Source organism: Hydra vulgaris, chromosome 15 (genome assembly GCF_038396675.1).
Source record: "Hydra vulgaris chromosome 15, alternate assembly HydraT2T_AEP".
NCBI classification, from domain to species: Eukaryota; Metazoa; Cnidaria; class Hydrozoa; order Anthoathecata; family Hydridae; genus Hydra; species Hydra vulgaris.
In genome coordinates, this window is record NC_088934.1 from 26301507 (window position 1) to 26322096 (window position 20590).

At 24.3% G+C, this 20590-nt stretch overlaps 2 protein-coding genes across 3 annotated transcripts; both read left to right on the forward strand.

Annotated features, from left to right (window-relative positions):
* The first annotated feature begins 322 nt into the window (after positions 1 to 322).
* Positions 323 to 20252, forward strand: LOC101237090 (GEL complex subunit OPTI). 2 transcript variants are annotated; one of them, XM_065820566.1, is made up of 5 exons: positions 323 to 421; positions 5617 to 5724; positions 5792 to 5895; positions 13453 to 13582; positions 20070 to 20252. In XM_065820566.1, exons 2-5 carry the CDS (start codon positions 5620 to 5622, stop codon positions 20115 to 20117), a joined length of 387 nt encoding a protein of 128 aa, XP_065676638.1. In that variant the 5' UTR covers positions 323 to 421; positions 5617 to 5619; the 3' UTR covers positions 20118 to 20252. The 2 variants fall into 2 exon arrangements, with proteins under 2 accessions (XP_065676638.1, XP_065676637.1); XM_065820565.1 differs by lacking the exon at positions 323 to 421 and having other exon boundaries at positions 5605 to 5724.
* LOC124809151 (NADH dehydrogenase (ubiquinone) complex I, assembly factor 6) lies at positions 3058 to 4158 on the forward strand. The gene has a single exon (XM_065818905.1). It carries the CDS (start codon positions 3076 to 3078, stop codon positions 3985 to 3987), a length of 912 nt encoding a protein of 303 aa, XP_065674977.1. The 5' UTR covers positions 3058 to 3075; the 3' UTR covers positions 3988 to 4158.
* Positions 20253 to 20590: the final 338 nt, after the last annotated feature.

Consider the following 20590-nt stretch of genomic DNA (forward strand, 5'->3'; position numbering starts at 1 on the left):
TTACTTAACTTACTTAACCCAAAACTCTGTATTACACTGAGTTTTCAGAATACAGTATAATCAGGGGGTGTAATACGCCCCGGATAATATATAGATTTCTCAATTTGGATATAAGAAAAACATTTTTTTATACAAAAATAGTTTTTAATTATTGTTAAATTAATCAACATAAAAATGTCTATTTGCTACACGCGTTAGTATAACCAACCCATCTCTCAGTTACATTTTTAATTTTCATTTATTCCCTGAATTTCTAAATTAGAGATACATAAAATTGGTTATATGCTTTTATAAATTTTTATAAATTTCACTTGTAATGAAAATTAACAAAACCTGTTTCGCTCATTTTTATAATAATGTAAACACTTCGTTTTGAAAATCGGTTTCGAATCAGGGTCTGCAGTTGTTACGGGAATCAAAGGTTAATTACTGAAAGTTAATTACTCGTATATTTTATTTTATATTATATACATTATAATTATAGATCAATATAAGTTTATTAAAATATATAATAATATATTTAATATAAGTTATTAAATTGTAAAATATTACAATTCGCTAAGTTAAATATGAAGAAATAGTTTGCTTTTTTTTTGGTTTTTCAAGCATGTTGATTGTGTGTGTGTGTGTGTGTGTGTGTGTGTGTGTGTGTGTGTGTGTGTGTGTGTGTGTGTGTGTGTGTGTGTGTGTGAGTGTGTGTGTGTGTGTGTGTGTGTGTGTGTGTGTGTGTTTGTATATATATATATATATTGTAATATATACATATATATATATACATATATATATATATATATATATATATATATATATATATATATATATATATATATATATATATATATATATATATATATATATATATATATATGTATATATATATTTATTATATGTATATTATATTATATGTATAATGTATATATAGTTATACATATAATATATGTATATATATATATATATATATATATATATATATATATATATATATGTATATATATATATATATATATATATATATATATATATATTGTATATATATACATATATTATATCTTCATATATATATACATATATTACATATGTATTATATATGATATATAATATATTATATTATATTATATATGTATATTTATATATATGTTTATATATATATTATATGTTATATATATATGTATATATATATATATATATATATATATACACATATATATGAAAATTGAAATGCCTTCATATATATATATATATATATATATATATATATATATATATATATATATATATATATATATATATATATATATATATATATATATATATATATATATATATACACACACACACATATATATGAAAATAGAAATGCCTTCATAGCCTATGTAAAAAAAGTATAAAACTCATAAGTAAATATATAAATACATAAAATAGAAATAAAAATATGAAAATCATAAAATAAAAATAAAAATATAAAACTCTAAAAATAAAACATAAAAATGTACAAATATTCATTTAGTTGCAATCAAATACCCTCATTTTCATCATCCTGTAAAGTGTATATGGCTCTAAAAGATTATGAAATTGTTATTAAACCATGTAACATGTAATAAATTTACAATAAACTATTTTCTATGCAATCGCTCTCGCCTAATTTTCTACAATAATTTTTTTTTTAAATTATCTTTATTTTATTTTAATGGATATTCAATATTTCTATTTCCTTCTAAAATACTATGCTTAAACAATTCTGATATATAACAAAGTTCTCCTAGGACTTCTCCTTCTTCGACTTTTCTTTCCTAGTTGTTAAACTTCTATCCATTTTCTTTTCTTCTTTTTATCTGTTATATTTTTTGTTATTGATATTATTATGATTTTTATATTTTTTATTTTGCGTTATTAATGATAATCACTATTTGCTACAAATTTTTTATTTTGATCATAGTATAAAATATATAGAGATTATACTGTTTTATTTTATCCTATATATTATTGTTGTTAGTATTTTTATTTCTATTATTATTATTAATATTTGTTACTATTATTATTTATTATTATTATTTTGAAGCTATAATGTATACCATCATAGGTCTTTACACGTCATCAGTTTATAACTGTTTGTAAATGTCCCGCACAATTGTATATATATACAGTATTATTAAAGTGAAAATATATTGATTTGATTTGATATATATTATTTAATATATATAATATATGATATATAATATATATATATATATATATATATATATATATATATATATATATATATATATATATATATATATATATATATGTATATATCTATATATATATAGACATATATATATATATATATATATATATATATATATATATATATATATATATATATATATATATAGGTATATATTATATAATATATATATAGATATAATTTGTATAATATATATATATAGATATTACATCTATATTATATATATATATATATATGTTATATATAAGTTATATATATATATATATATATATATATATATCTTCTATATATATGTTTCATATATATATATATTTATATATATATATATATATATATATATATATATATATATATATATATATATCTATCTATATTATATAATGTAGGTAAATAATTTAAAAAATTTTAAAATAACTTGAAAAAAAAAAAGGTTTTTTGATGTTTTTGTCTCTGGTTTGAGTGTAGGAATAGGCCTAAACAACAAAAGGTTTTCAAAAACTGTCATATTTATATAAAAATAAGTTGTCAAGTTGATCAAATTAAAATTGTTTTTAACATCATTTTAGCTCACTAATTTTTTATTGTTTTAAAAATTTTTAAATTTAGAATATATATTTTTAATACAATTTGCACTATAAAACCACTGTTTGATGGATTGTGGTTTTAAAAATAAAATTTGTTAGTAATATATAATGTATGTGGAAACTAGTTTATTATAAATAAACAAATGAAAAGATATATTACTATATTTGTCTTGTGTACTATTTATATGATTTAATAATGTTTTTGACTTTTTAACATATTCTAATTTTTTAACTTCGAACTATTATGCATTTCTTTGGCAAAGTATGATGTTTTATATGTTTAGAAAAAATAAAATGTTAAAAACTTGTGCCAGAAATTTAGTCCACTCCACCAATAATACAAGAAATAAAATTGAGTACTGTGTTATGTTAGTAAAGACAAAAGAGTTCGAAAATTATTTATGTACATTATTGCTTCCATTTAATGTGCGCACTACAGGAATGATTATTCGAGCTTTTAACATAGAACTAGCACAAATCGATGCTTTAACATCTGATTTAAAAACAGCTCAAATGAGAATTCAGTTTTGGAGAGAGGCTTTAGAAAGTATATATGCTGGTCGACCTCCAAACCATCCTGTTGCTATATCATTGGCTTTATGTTTGGAAAAACAAATGTTATCGAAAGCATCATTTAATAAGCTTATAGACATCAGAGAAAAACATTTAAGTAATAAACCATTTATGAGTTTAAATGATGCTGCAACCTATGGAGAATATTCTGTTTCTCCAATACTGCATTTAATTATGGAAGGATTAGAAACAACGGGTTCAAACTCTTTTTTGAGTGCAAAACATCTTGGAAAAGCATGTTCTCTTGTTACACTTCTTCGTTCTGTTCAATATTTTACACAAAGGCGTATTGTTCTTTTACCTATTGAGCTTTGTTGCAAATATTCTTTATCTCAAGAAGATTTACTGCGCAATAAATATCCAGAAAAAACTAAAAATATATACAAAGAAATTACTAATTATGCATTAATGCATATTGATGAACTTCATAAATTAAAGAAAAGTTTGTCAAAAACTGAAAAACTTATTTTTCTTCCTAGCATCTCATGTGAAATTTTTCTAAATAATTTTCGAGATCTTAATTTTGATATTTTTAATAAAAAACTTTACCAAAGACAATGGATTCTTCCATGGAGGCTCTTTGTAACAACTTATTTTAAATAGAAATATTTAGGTGTTCTAGTTTTTATTGTATGTGTGTTGTTGTAGTAGTTGTTTAACTAGATTAGTATTACATATTTTTACATTGTTAAAAATAAAGCATTGTCTGGCAGTCATGTTGTTCAACTATTTGAAGACTAGATTATTTTTACATAAAATATATTTTGCTTTTTATAGTTGTTTTAAATTGTTAGCTTTACGAATGTGTAATCAACTTTTTAAATATTTTATAATTTAAAAAGTTGATTACACATTCGTATAAATAGTATTTAGAAAGAAACACATTTATCTTACTTAACACTGAAATGTTTTTTTTATTTAAGTATTTGTTTAAAATGATTATATAAAATTATTAATTATAAATAGTTAACAATCAAGTTTTTAACTTAATGAAAATCTTTTTGTTGCAATGATTGCAATTTATATTTTTACATTTGAAATTATAACAATAATATTATTATTAATAGTGTTGTTAGTTTTGTTATTACTATTACTTTTGTTATATTTACTATTTATATAATTATTAGGAATTTTATGTCAAAGTATATATTAATGTCCTCATTGCAATTTATTTTATACAAAGTTAATGCTTAAAAATCTAGCGTTTTCTAACTTAAAGCAAGCAGAATGGTTCCAAACAATTCTTAACAGACAATATCCTTCAAAATTTCCACACGGCAGCCAACCAGGAACCTATTTAATTAAATGTCAGTGAATCAAAACTTCAAATACAAACAAGAGTTCAACAACACCAAAATTTTTTGACTGAAGGCAAGTTAAACCAGTCTGCATTAGCTTTGCATAAAGTAAATTGCAATGAGGGCATTGAATGGGATAAAGTAGAAACACTTATAGTTGAGGCTAAAAAATTTGCAAAAAAAGTCTGTGAAGCCTTGGAGATACAAAAACATCAATGTTCTCCAATGTACAGTGGTTTAAATTTGGACAATGGACAATATGTTTAAACAAATTTTTGGACTTTTTTTCATATATAAGTAAAAAAAACCATTATAAAGGTGACATCAAAATTAAAAATTTTTTGTTGTTAATTAATGGTCATAAACTTTGTAATTATATTATATTATATGCTGATGATGCCGGTGCCTATAATCCAGCGAAAATTTCAAATAAACTTTTTAGTATTGAGAGAATTTTTATTATCTAATGTTTTAAACTGTATCTATCTATATATACACATCTATCTACCTATATCTATATCTATATCTATCTATATCTCTGTATATATATATATATATATATATATATATATATATATATATATATATATATATATATATAATTTTGTAATATTTGTCAAATAAACACTTGATTGTAGTCTTAATCAGTTGTTGTTGCTATTATAAGTATTTTATGTTATTTACAACCTTATAGTTAACATACATAGGTGCATCTTTTATTTAAAAGTATATGAGTTTGATAACTCTAAATTCCTAAAAGATTGATAAGTTTTAAATTTAGGTCAACCAAAATCTTGATAAGAGGCTTGTTGATATGTTAGTATGAACATTTTATATTTTTAGGAATAAAGTTAGATTTTTGTAAGAGTAAAGTTATGCAACCTCATTTACAATCCTAAATTATATTTGTATTTAAATAAAATTGTGTTTTTAGATAATGGTTCAAAAAAAAACAGTATATTCTAAAAAAGAGACTTCTTTTGGGAGATGTGTTTCAGTATTCAAAAAATCTCTTAGTTTTAATGCAGTTTGGCAAGAAAAGGTTACTTGAAATTTAACATCTTAATTTAAAAATTGTTTTGAAATTAAAGCATTGAGAATATCTTTAGGATGATTTACTGGATGTTATTTATTGGATGCGTCAGCTTTTTGCTTTATTAAATGGGATAATATGGGGAATAATACCATTCCAAGGAATAATAGGAATTGCAGGGTAAGATTTTATCAATTTGGAAATTTAAAATAGACAGGAAAACTAATATATATATATAAATATAAATATATATATATATATAAATATATATATATATGTATATATATATATATATATATATATATATATATATATATATATATATATATATATATATATATATATATATATATATATATATGTATATACATACAGGGTGTGGAAAAAGTTCCCATACAAAAGTATAATTTAAAAAAATTATCTGCATGGTGTTTTCTTTCAATATATAGTGTGTTTTTAGTATTCTTTTGTATTCCTTTGTATTCTTATAGTATTTAGTATTATTTTGTTTTAAATTAAAGTGTAATTTGTTTCTCGTCTTGTACAGGAACTTTTGCTGTCTTTGCTGTTTATATTTTTGTACGGGAACTTTTTCCGCACCCTGTATATATATATATATATATATATATATATATATATATATATATATATATATATATATATATATATATATATATATATATATATATATATATATATATATATATATATGTATATATAACTTTAAAACAGACTGAAAAAACATTAGAAATGTCACAAATCTGATTGACATATCAAACATGTTTTTTTAAGGTTTATTATCACATTTTTTTATCTCCATACTTTTCACAAGAGTCCTTTTTTGTGTAATTTTTTTTTTGCAATTTGTAATTTAACTTTTTTCCTCCTTTAAATTGTTTTCTAGAATACTGTAGTGTTATTTAATATTATCAATATTTTAGTAAAATACTGAATGATTTTCATTGAGTCTTTTTCAAATTTTATCTATTTTATTTTATATTGCATGAAATAAACTTTTTATTGATTACCTTAAATACCTTGAAAGCATCAACACAGACTGTATGCTTTATACTCCCATCACTATTTCAATTTGCATTTTCTTTAAAAATAACTTGTATTATTTGTATTAAAAAAAAAAACTTTTGATGAGACTTACACATAGACTTAGACAAAGAACAAATGACATGTTATGAAACATTGACATGCTATGAGACAAAGAACAATAACAATTCACCATAAATTTGCATTGTAAAGTATTATTAGTAGTTTTATGTTAATATTAAAATGTTATAATAACTAATATAGTATAAACAGTATCTGTGAATACTTTAGTATAGGATTAATTATGTGCTATGATTATGATATTTGTTTTGTAGTTTAGTTTTACATAATGTCCCTTATACTCTAGCCTATGACAAAAAAACATTAAATATTTCTAGGGTCATTAAGGCTATTAAATGACTACTAGAAAAAACTGTTACTGTTTTTTTTTTAATCTTTTATTTAAATGGTAGAAAGTGATTGCTCCATTGTGCTAATTTATTATTTTTCTTAATATTTTAGGAAATATATGCCATTTTTGGCACTTTGACGGGAGGTATTCCAATAAATTAAAAAACTTAAAAATTGGTTTATAATGCTTTTTAAAGCTTAGATTAGTATATATTACTTGCATCCTGCGGTTTGTTGCAGTTTAAAAGTATTACATTTTCTTTTAAATAAATAAATATTTTTAAGTGGAGACTTTAACAGGGGCGTAGACACAGTTTTTTAGTGTTTGAGATAACTTCCAGACATCACTACAAATATTTATATGACAGAGATCACTACAATTATTTATATGTTCATGTTTATGTTAAATAAGGATACTTTGCAAAAAATTGCAATGATTGGAGCCTGGAAACCCAAAACCCTAAATCCCCTCCGCCCTTAATGTAAGAGCAAAAGTTTACAAAATATTTATTCAAAAATTTACAAAATATTAATTCAAACTTTATATAGTCATAATTTTCAAAAACTAAGAGATGATTCCACGAAATTTGAAATTTTACAATGAATTTACATTTAGTTGATACTAGTAAAGAATATATCTTGTAAACTTGTTGCTCTCACATTAAAGGCAGGGGGTGCCAAAAATTAGTTTTTTTTGTTCCCATGCATGGCCATACTCCAATCATCGCAATTTTTACAAACTATTTTAATTTGACATAAACATGAATATATAAATATTTGGAGTGTCCTCCATGTCTGGATCTTAGTTATCTCACTTTAAATAGCCTTATTGTAGATTCTCCAACCTGGTTTTGGAATTTTTATTTTAATCAAACGTGGGCATAATATCAACTTTATGTACAGCAACCACCTCCCATCTCTGCTTAAAAGCTTTGAAGAACTGGTTTTCAGGTCCAACACTCTTATCAATAATAATTTCTGCAGAGTAGTGTGTTATATGTACTTTTCCAACATGGTGCATGCAAGCTAACAAGAGCAATGGTCTGTCACAAGACTTTCTTAATCTAGTACATGCACCTTTTAAATGTTTTGTAGTTTTTGTATCGAAACAAATTCCATGAACATAATCAAGAAAACCATAAAAATTTAGAAGATCTTTTATGGCATTAAATTGGGCTTACCCTGTTCCATGATCTAGACCTGGAACTCCTAACTGATGGTTCTCACCACCATGTTGACCAGAACACAGAGCTTGTCCTTTGTTTTATCTACAGTCCCTGTAAAATCATGAATGATTTATTCATCAAAGTGTATAATGATTGATTTCCTTGTTTCTTTAACTTTGACTGACAAGTTGTCTCTGATTATAGCATCTGATATATTTTCCTGCTAGAAATCCACTTTTCATAAGTTAAAGATAAAGTTAATTTTTATGTCACCACCTGTATTTTCAACAACAGTAGAAATCAATGGGTTGCATTGATGTGAGCTTATACCCATGTCAGCTGCAATTCTAGCTGTAACAGAGAAAATATTCTTAGAAATTGATAAAATATGATGATTATCACTAGTATTTTTTCTGCTAGATTTATATATCTTCAAAATCTTGATCATTGCCATTATCATTAAGACTTTAATCACTTTCAGAGGACATTTCTATGTTGAGTGTCCTTCATATTGGGATTATTTTTAGATTATTGTAGAAGCTTTCTTCTTACTGAACTCTTTGAAGCTTTTGCTAACCTGGCATTTTGGGCTCCATTGATCATCTTCCTGGCATTCATCTGATCGCAGAGAAACACACCCATCTAAAGCTGAAAGAGCTTTAGACTGGTGTTTTTCTCTAAGAAACAGATGGTTCTGGATCACATGCTTTCTAAAAGGTACTGGTTGCTTTCCATCTACATAGTGCTTCCTACCAAGAATCTTTCTTTTTTTTGTGTAGATTTCTTGGAGACTTAAGCTTTTGAAGGCTGCTTCGATGTTGGTGTTAGAGTTAAAATTTTATTATAAATTTATGAAATAAAAGGCCATAAACAATAAATTAATTGTTAAGTATAACTTTTTAATATTTATAAATTGCATAAATAAAATTGAATTAATAAAATTTAATTAGAATTACAAAAAATGCAACTTGACTTCTGTATCATTTTTTTTATTGGTTTTTATGATTAATAGGAAAGAGAATAGTTTTTATCAAGTCGTGTAAGAATTGTTTTGCAATCATTAGTTCTTGTCTGAAGATATTTTAATAACTGATTGTCTTAAGGGAACAGCTTGTGTTGCAATTGTTAATCACTATCCAAAACAAGTATTGGAAACGATTATCCTAAAAGATAGTGGCTTTGTAAAAATTATTAGTAACAAGCCTTTAAGTTGTGGGGGTCAAAGTCAGCAAGCCTATGGGGCATCATCAAGGGACAAAAAAATACTAGAAGTATTTTATTTTAGTGGTGGTAGGGTGGATGCCATCCAGTAAATTTTTAATGATCTATCCTGGGCATCATTAAGTCTTTGTGCACCTCTGACGGCAGTCTTGGGCTGTAGCTCAAACAACCCTATGTTAGTATGATGCTGAAAATGTATTCAAAAAATTACAAACTTTATATTTTTAACATGTCAAATACAGAGACAAGTATTATTTAAATGTAGGATGCAAGTTATACTAGGTTGTTTTAGTTCATATATTATGAAAAATAAAGAATTTGAATATTTATGTTCTGGAAAAAGGGTCGCGTTAACTCATCAAAAATACCTCCTTAAAGCCTAAAAACATGGTTTTTTAAAATTTAAAACAAATGGTGGGAGCATATGTCATCATTAAATTTTTTTTTACAAATGCATTTTAACTTATCAAAAGCATTTACTTTTTAATTAGTGACCCTAAAAATAAAAAGTAATAACAAAAGTGGCCTAGGCTATTATACACGCTTATCTTATGAGGTGTGAGAAGGGGTGAGAGTACATGTATGATGATATGTAAACAAGAGTAGTGTTGTTTGAATGTGTGATGACACTCAGACACTCAATATTATAATTTTTACATATACCTATAATAATTTTTATTATATGTTTATAAATAAAAATTAAAATGTTATAAATATGAATGAATTTGAATTTTTTTTTGTTTTTTTACTGTTTACATACACCGACTGACAAATAGGTGGAACATGCGTGGAATGCGTGCTGCTACATCGACTGAAATTTAGGTGGAACATGCAAGGAGTGTTGCTATATATATATATATATATATATATATATATATATATATATATATATATATATATATATATATATATATATATATATATATATATATATATATATTTATATATATATATATATATATATATGAATATATATATATTTATACATATATATATATATATACAGCCCTTGTTAAGGATCGTTACGCTGTTCCCATTTAAATACAAAATGGAAATTTTACATATGCATTGAGCTATTTATGTTACTCCAAAACTGGAATATTTAAACAGTCTTTTGAAATAGTTCAAACAAAAAACATTAAGCAGTAATTAATTCTTGTAAAAAACTTTTTCAACGCAATTGTGAAATAATTTTTTTTTGATAAAAAAAATAGATATTCATATAAATTTTTTTCTACTTTCTGTTTTTAAAAAGTTTTAATTTAAATTTTTTTTATTATATTTAAATTAAGTTTGTTATTAAATTTTAATAAATTTTTTTTTGTTGATATTCACTTTCTCAAGGCTGAGAAGGCCACTACAGATGAGGAACCTTGACAAACAAGGTTCCTCATCTGTAGCCGAGAAACAAGTTGAGAGCGGTACTGCCAGGGACGTGGTGGGGATCAAACTCGGAACCTCTCGCTTATGAAGCGAGCGCTTTACCACTACACCACTACCGCATTAAATTTATGTTATTAAATTAAATTTGAATTTTTAAATAAATTAAAAATGCTCCATTTTACATTTTGTTTTTTTTATTTTTAAAATTTCCAAACTATGTTAAAGAAAAGAAAATTCTTTTTATCAAATTTAATTTTAGTTACTTTTTTATGTTCGTTTTACATTCAACTATTTTGTTTATTTATTTATAGTTTCAAATCAAAAAATATTTTTCAACCTGTTATGAAAGTGCTAATATACAAAAGTGTTTAATGCTTATAACTGTATATAAATGCATTGTTGTATAAACCATAATGAAGCCTGTAGCCAAAATTAGTTTAGAAAATTTTTTAAGTAAACTATATAGCAAATTTATGAAAAGATGATTTTTTTAATTTTGAAATTTTTAACAAAAGTTTTTTCATTATCATTAATTTTTTAGATTGATCATAGAATGAATGTTGATTAGAAATGATTAACTAGTTAATGACTAGTAGACGAAAATTTTGTTAAAGCGAAAATGTTAAAATTTTTGAATAGAAATTCATTCATAAACAATTTTGCGTCATTGAAAAAAATAGCTAAATTATTTGAAAGCAAACATAGACAACAGTATTGTGTTATGAATGTTTTAAATAAATACGTAGTATAAGTTTTTTAAAATAAAGAAACTTTTTTTTTCAAACAACTTTTTCAACTCCATTGATAATTTTTTTTATAACAAAATTGTTTTAATTAAAGACTTATAACAATGTTGTTTAATTTAAAATTATAAAAAAAATTAAAAAGAAATAGTAATATAAGGCTTTAAATGATTTTAAATGTGGTTTCAAATTAAATTTATAACAATGCAGTGCTTTAAAATAAATATATTCATCAGCAAGTGATTATTAGTTTTACTTATCTTTATAGCAGATTTTTCAGAAAAATGATAAAAAAATAATAATAATAATAAAGAAAAGATTGTTGCCCCATCCCAAACTATCAGTCAATGTAACGGCTCTCCTTTGTGGGAGCTGGCTATTTCAGTGTGATGTCACAGTGCTTATTTAAACACGCATTTATAGAAGCGAAAGTATAATATAAAAATTTTAAAAATAGTTATTTTATAAAAATAATTATGATATTTTATGAAGAAGTAATTATTTTTAAAATTTTTACATTATATAGATATTTTACATTTCACAAGATTTTTTTAATAATAGTTATTTTTTTCTGCTTTTTATAAAATAATGATAATTTTTGAAAATTTTATATAATTTCACTCCATTTGAAACCAAGCTTGTCTAACTGTGAAACTTACTTTGAAAAAACATTTTTTTGGCATTTAGGGTCAGGTTGCCTAAATCCAATAACATTTTAGAAAAATTTAACAGATTTGCTTCTACATTACTAATTTTAGAAAAATTTAACAGATTTGCTTCTACATTACTAATTTTAGAAAAATTTAACAGATTTGCTTCTACATTACTAATTTTAGAAAAATTTAACAGATTTGCTTCTACATTACTAATTTTAGAAAAATTTAAGAGATTTGCTTCTACATTACTAATTTTAGAAAAATTTAACAGATTTGCTTCTACATTACTAATTTTAGAAAAATTTAAGAGATTTGCTTCTACATTACTAATTTTAGAAAAATTTAAGAGATTTGCTTCTACATTACTAATCTACTATAGCATATATAGATCAGCAATTGCTCACTTTTTTTTTGATTATTTTATTCCACTTCATTTTTTATCAGAATTCTACATCTTCAATGATAGAAAATAGCAGAATATTTCATGGTATCACTTCTATTATTTTATGGACTTCAACAGATCTATCATTAAAATGGTTTTTTGTTTTCATTGAAAAAATTGATTGAGTAATGAGTAGATGAGACTTTATGCTTTAAAAAAAAAACCGAAATTTTTTTTTTAAAATATTAAGAAACTTATTACAAACTAAAAAAAGTATCATGAATAATAATTGTATTATCAATTAAAAATGTCACTAAAGTTTAACAGTTTAAAATATCACTAAAACAATTAGTTACAGTATGCTTAATGGTTATATCTGTTAAAAATGGTTACAGCAAAGAAATGGCCAGTTCTGGGTACATATTGCGTACATATTAACAATTTTGTATTTAAACTTAGGTCGTTTTTTAGTGTTAAAAAAAGTAAACTTCATTCATGGAAGTTTATCTAATTAAAGTTACTTTTTGACAGTATGCGAAATGTATAGTATGTGAAATGTTTGATAGATATTATAAAGGTATCATAAATTAAGTTGAACAAAGAAGTTTGAACAACTTGATGCAGGTAAAATAGGGAATAAGAAAATTTTAAATGTTTCAAGTGTGGAAAAATTAATTTTTATTTATATACTCTACACACAATCTCTATTCTAATAAAATATAATCTTTTTTTAGTTTTTTAGCAATAAACTGTGCTATTGTTTATATTTATGTGTCAAAATTTCAAAAAGTTGATGAGGATGATTATGGAGGAATTCAAGAGTTACTAAAAGAGGGATTGTTTAATGCGTTTGCTGTTTTCTTAGTAAGATAATTATTTTTTATGATAAAATTATTTTTATATTTATAATATATATTTTTTTATATTTATTATATATATATATATATATATATATATATATATATATATATTTATATATATATAAATATATATATATATATATGTATATATATATATGTATAGTAGTAGTAGTAGTAGTAGTAGTAGTAGTAGTAGTAGTAGTAGTAGTAGTAGTAGTAGTAGTAGTAGTAGAAGAAGTAGTAGTAGTAGTATATATTTGTTACAACAAAAGTAAAAATAATTGACAAAATACAAATCATAGATTGTCTGATTACAGTTAGTTTTTGTGAAGCTCATATAACAACTTTCACTAAAGATAGCATCGACCTGTAGTAACAATAGAGCTTATCGAGGCTCGCTTTAAAACTGTTGACAGTCGGAGATTACTTTATCTGGTGACAGGTTCCATGCATTGGCAATGCGATTGTTAAAAAAGTGGAAATATGTAAATTATTGCTGTACTTTTCATGGTGAATTCTTTCTCTGTGATTTGCTCTTAATGGAATTGTGATGTGAGGAAAGTGCCAGTTGACTATGTCGATGTCACTAATAGTTTTATATTTTTGGATGAGGTCACCTCGTTTACGATGTTCAACAAGAGAAGATAGGCCAAGTTGTAAACATCTAGACTTGTAGTCTAACTTTTTCAGTTTGTCTGGTATTTTTGTGGCTCTGCGCTGTATTAATTCAATAGTTTGTTCATCCTTCACCAAATGAGGGTTCCAAGCTGGAATCGCAAACTCAAGTAAAGGACGGATGTAGGTGGAGTAGAGTTGTTTCCATAAAGAAGCGTCACGAGATTGGGAAGTGTGTTTTAGGATGCCTAGAATTTGATTTGCTTTACATGAGGCAATGATGGATTGAGTTTCTACTTTAAGATCATTGGTAATTTGAATTCCCAAGTCACGCTCAGAGGTAGTTGCTTCCAATGTAGTTCGAGTCGTTCTTGAACAAGGGCCTAATGTATATATATATATATATATATATATATATATATATATATATATATATATATATATATATATATATATATATATACAGTATCTCAAAAAATTATCCAAACATTTTTTAAAATATTTTTTCTAAAAAAAGTGCTGTGTTTTTGTAAATTTAGACTTTTTTGGTAAACTCAAGATTAATAAAAATAAAAGAACATGTTTTTAAATAGATTTTATTTATTTTAATGTAAAATATGAATCACAAAGTTTTCAATCTTAAAATAAAGGAACTTAGGTCGTTTTTTATTGTCAAAAAAATATTCGACCGAACACTTTATTTGTTTCATAATAAATTGTTATATAACAAAACAATTATTTTAATACTTTGTTGGGCCTCCTTTTGCTTGGATTACAGCTTCTAGAAGTCTAGGTATTGATTCAACTAAAGATTTTGTTTCTTCTGGTTGAATTTTTTCCCAAGCTTCTTCAATTGCCACTTTGAGGTTATCTTTTTTGGAAAATGACCGATAATCAATTTTTCGGTCTCGAATTTCCCACAAATGTTCATTGGGATTAAGGTCCGGTGGTTGTGCGGGCCATTCCAAGACCTCAACATTATTTTCAGCAAACCACTCCTTGGTTTTAGTGGCACTATGCTTGGGATCATTATCTTGCTGAAATACAAAATCAGATCCTAACCGAAGTTTTCGAGCAAATGACTTCAAATTTTGCATTAATATGTTTCTGTATCGCACCTGATTTATTAAAGTATCAATAAATTGGAGTTTTCCAACACCCTTCCAAGACATTGAACCCCATACCCATACGTTACCACCACCATACTTGACAGTTCCTCTCATGCAGCCTAATTTTTAGGCTTCTCAAGCTTTTCTCCTAACTTTTTGGGCTTCATCAGATGATTTTAAGTTGAATTTTGATTCGTCGCTCCACAGGATCTTTTTCCAGAAACTTAACGGCATGTTTTTGAAATTCTGAGCAAACTCCAATCTTCTTTTCATGTGTTTCTTACTCAAATATGGTTTATTACACACAAGTCGTCCTTAATACCCTTGGTCTCGGATACGATTTTTTGATTGTCTGATGGGATAATTTGATTCCATAATTCTCTTCAGCTCGCTCAGCCAGTTTTCGAGCAGAAATGAAGCGATTTTTCTTGACTTGTATAATTAAGTTTCTATCAAAACTCTTAGAAGTCTTTTTTTTGCGACCCTGCCCTTTTTTTGTGGCTGTTGTTCCGATCAAATTCTTCATTATGTCGGATACTGTAATATGAGGAATCCTAGTCTCTTGCTGCACCTGACGATAGGTTTTACCCTGATTGACTAGATCGACAGCTAAATTTCTCTGAGAAACAGTCCAGTGACGTTTACTTCCAACCATTTTACTTAAAAAAACATGAAATCTTTTTTTTATACGTAACTTTTTTTTTTTACTACAAAAAAACAGTTTTTTGTTATGCAATTTCATTAAGTGTATAAAAATTTGACAAAATATTTCAACAAATTTCACATAAAATACTATTCCCAATAGAATTAAAATGACAGAAAAAAGTAAGTAATGCCATTCATTGTTTTTAGCATAATTTAGAGCGTAAACATTTCTTTTTAAAAAAAACTTGTTTGGTCGGATAATTTTTTGAGACACTGTGTATATATATATATATATATATATATATATATATATATATATAATATATATATATATATATATATATATATAATGTATATAAACATATATAAAAAGAGTGCTCAATGTTCTTAAAGAACATAATAATAATGCACATATATATATATATATATATATAATATATATATATATATATATATATATATATATACAATGTATATAAATATATATAAAAAGAGTGCTCCATGTTCTTAAAGAACATAATAACAATGCATACATATATATATATATATATATATATATATATATATATATATATATATATATATATATATATATAAGTATATATATATATACATATGTATATATATATACACACACATATATTACGTTTCATGGATATTTAAAAATAGTACATGTATTAATCTTAAGTAAAAACCTTGATGGAGTTAATAACAATTAAAAGTAATATAATAATCAATAACAGCTGAAATAGAATTGATAATAAAAGTGGAAGTTGTAATAATATTAATAATAACACAAATAATAATAATATATGTTATTTGTATATAATATGCAATAATAATACATATTCTCAATATAATAGTAACATATATACATATTTATAATATAATACATATTTATAATATAATAATAATAATAATAATAATAATAATAATAATAATAATAATAATAATAATAATAATATATTTAATAATAATAATAACATAATGATAATACATATTTATAATATAATAATAATAATAATATATACATACAAATAATATATACATACAAATAATATATACATACAAATAATATATACATACAAATAATAAATACATACAAATAATATATACATACAAATAATATATATATATATATACATATATATATATATATATAATATATATATATATATATATATATATATATATATATATATATATAAAAACACACACACATATCAATATAGTATAACAATAATAATATTAATAATAGTAATAATAATAATGACAAAAAAAATATTTGTAATCTGGTAATACTAAAAATATATAAAATTATACAATAAGTATATTTCTAGTATTATTAGATTACAAGATATATTAAAATATATTTAAAGATATATTAAAATATATTTAGTAGAGTAAGTTGCTTTTGACAACATATTATGACTGGAGAGCTTTTTTGTCATAGGGAAGTTTATTCCAAGATTTTATACTTTGATATTTTATGGACTTACACCCATAAGTAGCATAATGATGTTTTAAGACTGGTAGGTTCAGATTGTTAATGGATTGAAGAAAGTAACAGTTACTTGCAATTTTAGGGAAGAAGTTGTTGAAAGTAAAAGATAGGTTTTTGTGTTGATGATTCCAGACAAACTGGCAACTTAGGAGTTAAACAAGATCATAAAGTTTGAGAATCTTAGAATATAAAGTACATTAGGATTGAATTTGTAATTTTAAAAATACATTATCTTTAATGCCTTGTTTTGAAGATGAGATACCCTTGTAGCAGCTTGCTGTTGGGGTTGTCCCCAATTTGAAAAACATATCTCATATGAGAGCCAAAGATGGCATTGTAAATGTTTAAGAGTGTCTCCAGTTTGACATAATGGCATTATGGTTAATGCAGTTTTTTTTTTTTTTAAAGATTTGTTGATAATGAGTAAGTTAGTATCATCAGCAAAATGGTAAGCAGTTGCAAAATTAATGGAGTTATTAAAGTCATTAATGTAAAGAAGAAAAAGCAAAGGTCCTAATACCCAGCCTTTGGGGGACACCATTAGAATTTTTTATTTGACTAGATTTGAGTCATTTGTGGAAACAAACTGTGAAGATAAGAAATAAACCATTTGAGAGAAATTCCTCTGATATTTATATTTAACTTTTAAACTACTTTAATGAGTAAATGCGTATCTTGTAGTTATTTTTTATCCTTTTGATTGTTAGAGGGCTTTATTTAGAATATAAAACAACATAATTACTTCTCCATAGCTATTTTATTTTTTTATAAAAAGTTTTAAAATAACAAATAAGGTAATAATCTTAATATTTTGTAATGCCAGCCATTTGCTACAATAATGGCTTTTAGGCGTCTGGACATGCTTTCTATGCAGTGGCCTTGTTTGTCAAGGTTCATGTTTCAGAGTTATAGAATTGAGAGAGGGTTGTAGCCACAATTAAAGTTGCCTTCTTGATTGTAGTTGCCTTCATGGCCTTAGGGAGTTAATTAACAATATATATATACAGTAGTGGCCAAAAAATGAAGGCAGGCTATGTTTTTTAAACTTTTTTAATTTATTGTTTATTTATGATGTTATAACCTTGGATACAAATAATTTTTTTATTATATTTTGATTTTTGAAGATATTTTGATTTATTTTACACCGTCAGGTTGCCATAGTTGTGATATTATGGGTAATAAGCGTGATATTAATAACTTTGTTTAAGGTAAAATAAATGCACTATTTTCGGAGGGCTATTCTCAAAGTAGTATAGCAAAACAATTAAAAATATCAAGATGTGTCGTGCAAAATGCTTTATGTGTGCAAGACTATTCAAATCGCAAAAATTGTGGTAGAAAACGTGCGAGTACATCACAAGAAGACCGTTTTTTAAAGAATGTTGTTAATAGTGAGCCCCACACAAGATCTGCGAGGTTATCACAACTTGCTATGGAAAGGGGACTTACTATTAGTTCGAGAACAATTAGAAGAAGGTTGTGTGATGACTTTGGTCTAGTTGCAAGAAGACCAGCTAAAAAATCTTTATTAACTCCATCTCAATTACAAGCTATGATTAAATTTTGTAAGTGTTTAAAAAACAAGATACCAAAATGGTGGGAAAGCGTAATGTTTACAGACGAAAGTACATTTCAACAAATTAGAAGCATGTGCTATAATTATGTTAGAAGACTTGTGGGAGAACGCCTGAATCCAAAGTATACCATGAAAACAGTAAAACATCCTTCTTCAGTCATGGTATGGGGAGCAATCACAGTGCAAGGCCGATGCGGGTTGCACATCTTTAAAAAAGGTGAAAAAGTCAATGCACAAAAGTATCTAAGTGTATTGAAAGACAAAGTGAAACTGCACATTAAAATTACTAAAACCAGTATTTTCCAGCAAGATTAAGGACCTTGTCATACAGCTAAAACAGTTAAGAAGTGGTCTATTGATAATAAAATTGAATTATTACCTAATTGGCCCTCAAGTTCACTCGACCTTAATGTTACCAAGAACTGCTGGAATATAATGAAGCAGAAAGTTGCAGCAAATCAGCCAAAATCTGAAGAACATCTTTAAAAAGTTCTTAAAGAAGTGTAGACTAATGAAATCACTCGAGAATTTTGTAAAACATTAGTACATATTATGCCAAGAAGAATACAAGCCATGCTTGATAATAAGGGACATCTGACAAAGTATTGAACTATAACATTCAAGTCTTTAAACTTTTGCTATAATTTAGTGCTATAACTATTATTTTATTGAATATTAACAATTTTTGATAATTTTTATCTATTTTTTTTCATTTATTTTATTGTGTTTTTATTCAATAAAAATTTTACACTGCAAAATTTTAGTTATTTTTTATGACGTGCCTTAATTTCTTGGCCACTACTGTATATTTATATATATATATATATATATATATATATATATATATATATATATATATATATATATATATATATATATATATATATATATATATATATACACACACATAGTTATAATATTATGTAATAACAATCTATTATATAGGAAAAAAATCTTAATTGTATTTCTTAATTAAATGGTTAAACACAAATTTAAAGTAGTTTTATTTTTAATTAATTTTTTTTTTATATTTTAAACTTAGGTTTGTTGGATAATGGCATACACAGGCATGCATTCTACAAAGCTGTAGCTTGGACAATGGCATATATAAAATTATATATATATATAAGACACTTTTTAAAACTATTGATTGAAAATGAGTGTTTAAAAAATGGTTTTACGAAATGAAACATTTGTTGGATAATTAAGTTTGTTATTACACAAATATGAAGTTTTTTTTTAACGAGATGAAAAATAACTTTTCAAACTATTTATTTATGTGAAGTATTTATATAGCTATTTTAACTAGGTTACCCCACTGGTTATTTATACATATCGTGATGTTAGAATAATAGGGTTCTATCTCTGTTTTTAACGTTGAGAGAATTTAACTTTCGATTTTTAATTATTTAATTATTTTACAGCTGTTGTTGTTTATATTGATAAAATATATGTTTTTTATGTTTTTTATGTTTTAAAATTAATCTTATATTATTAATTTTATAATTTTTAAAATTGTTTGTTTACTAGATAATTGTTAATTCCAACTTTATTAAATAAGGT

Bases quoted from the DNA above. Each gene is read 5' to 3' on its own strand.
- LOC124809151 (XM_065818905.1), top strand. From the start codon at position 3,076: ATGATGTTTTATATGTTTAGAAAAAATAAAATGTTAAAAACTTGTGCC.
- LOC101237090 (XM_065820566.1), top strand. From the start codon at position 5,620: ATGGTTCAAAAAAAAACAGTATATTCTAAAAAAGAGACTTCTTTTGGG. The intron at 5,896-13,452 runs GTAAGATTTTAT...ATCTTTTTTTAG, and splicing joins GGAATAATAGGAATTGCAGG to TTTTTTAGCAATAAACTGTG. The intron at 13,583-20,069 runs GTAAGATAATTA...TTTTAAACTTAG, and splicing joins ATGCGTTTGCTGTTTTCTTA to GTTTGTTGGATAATGGCATA.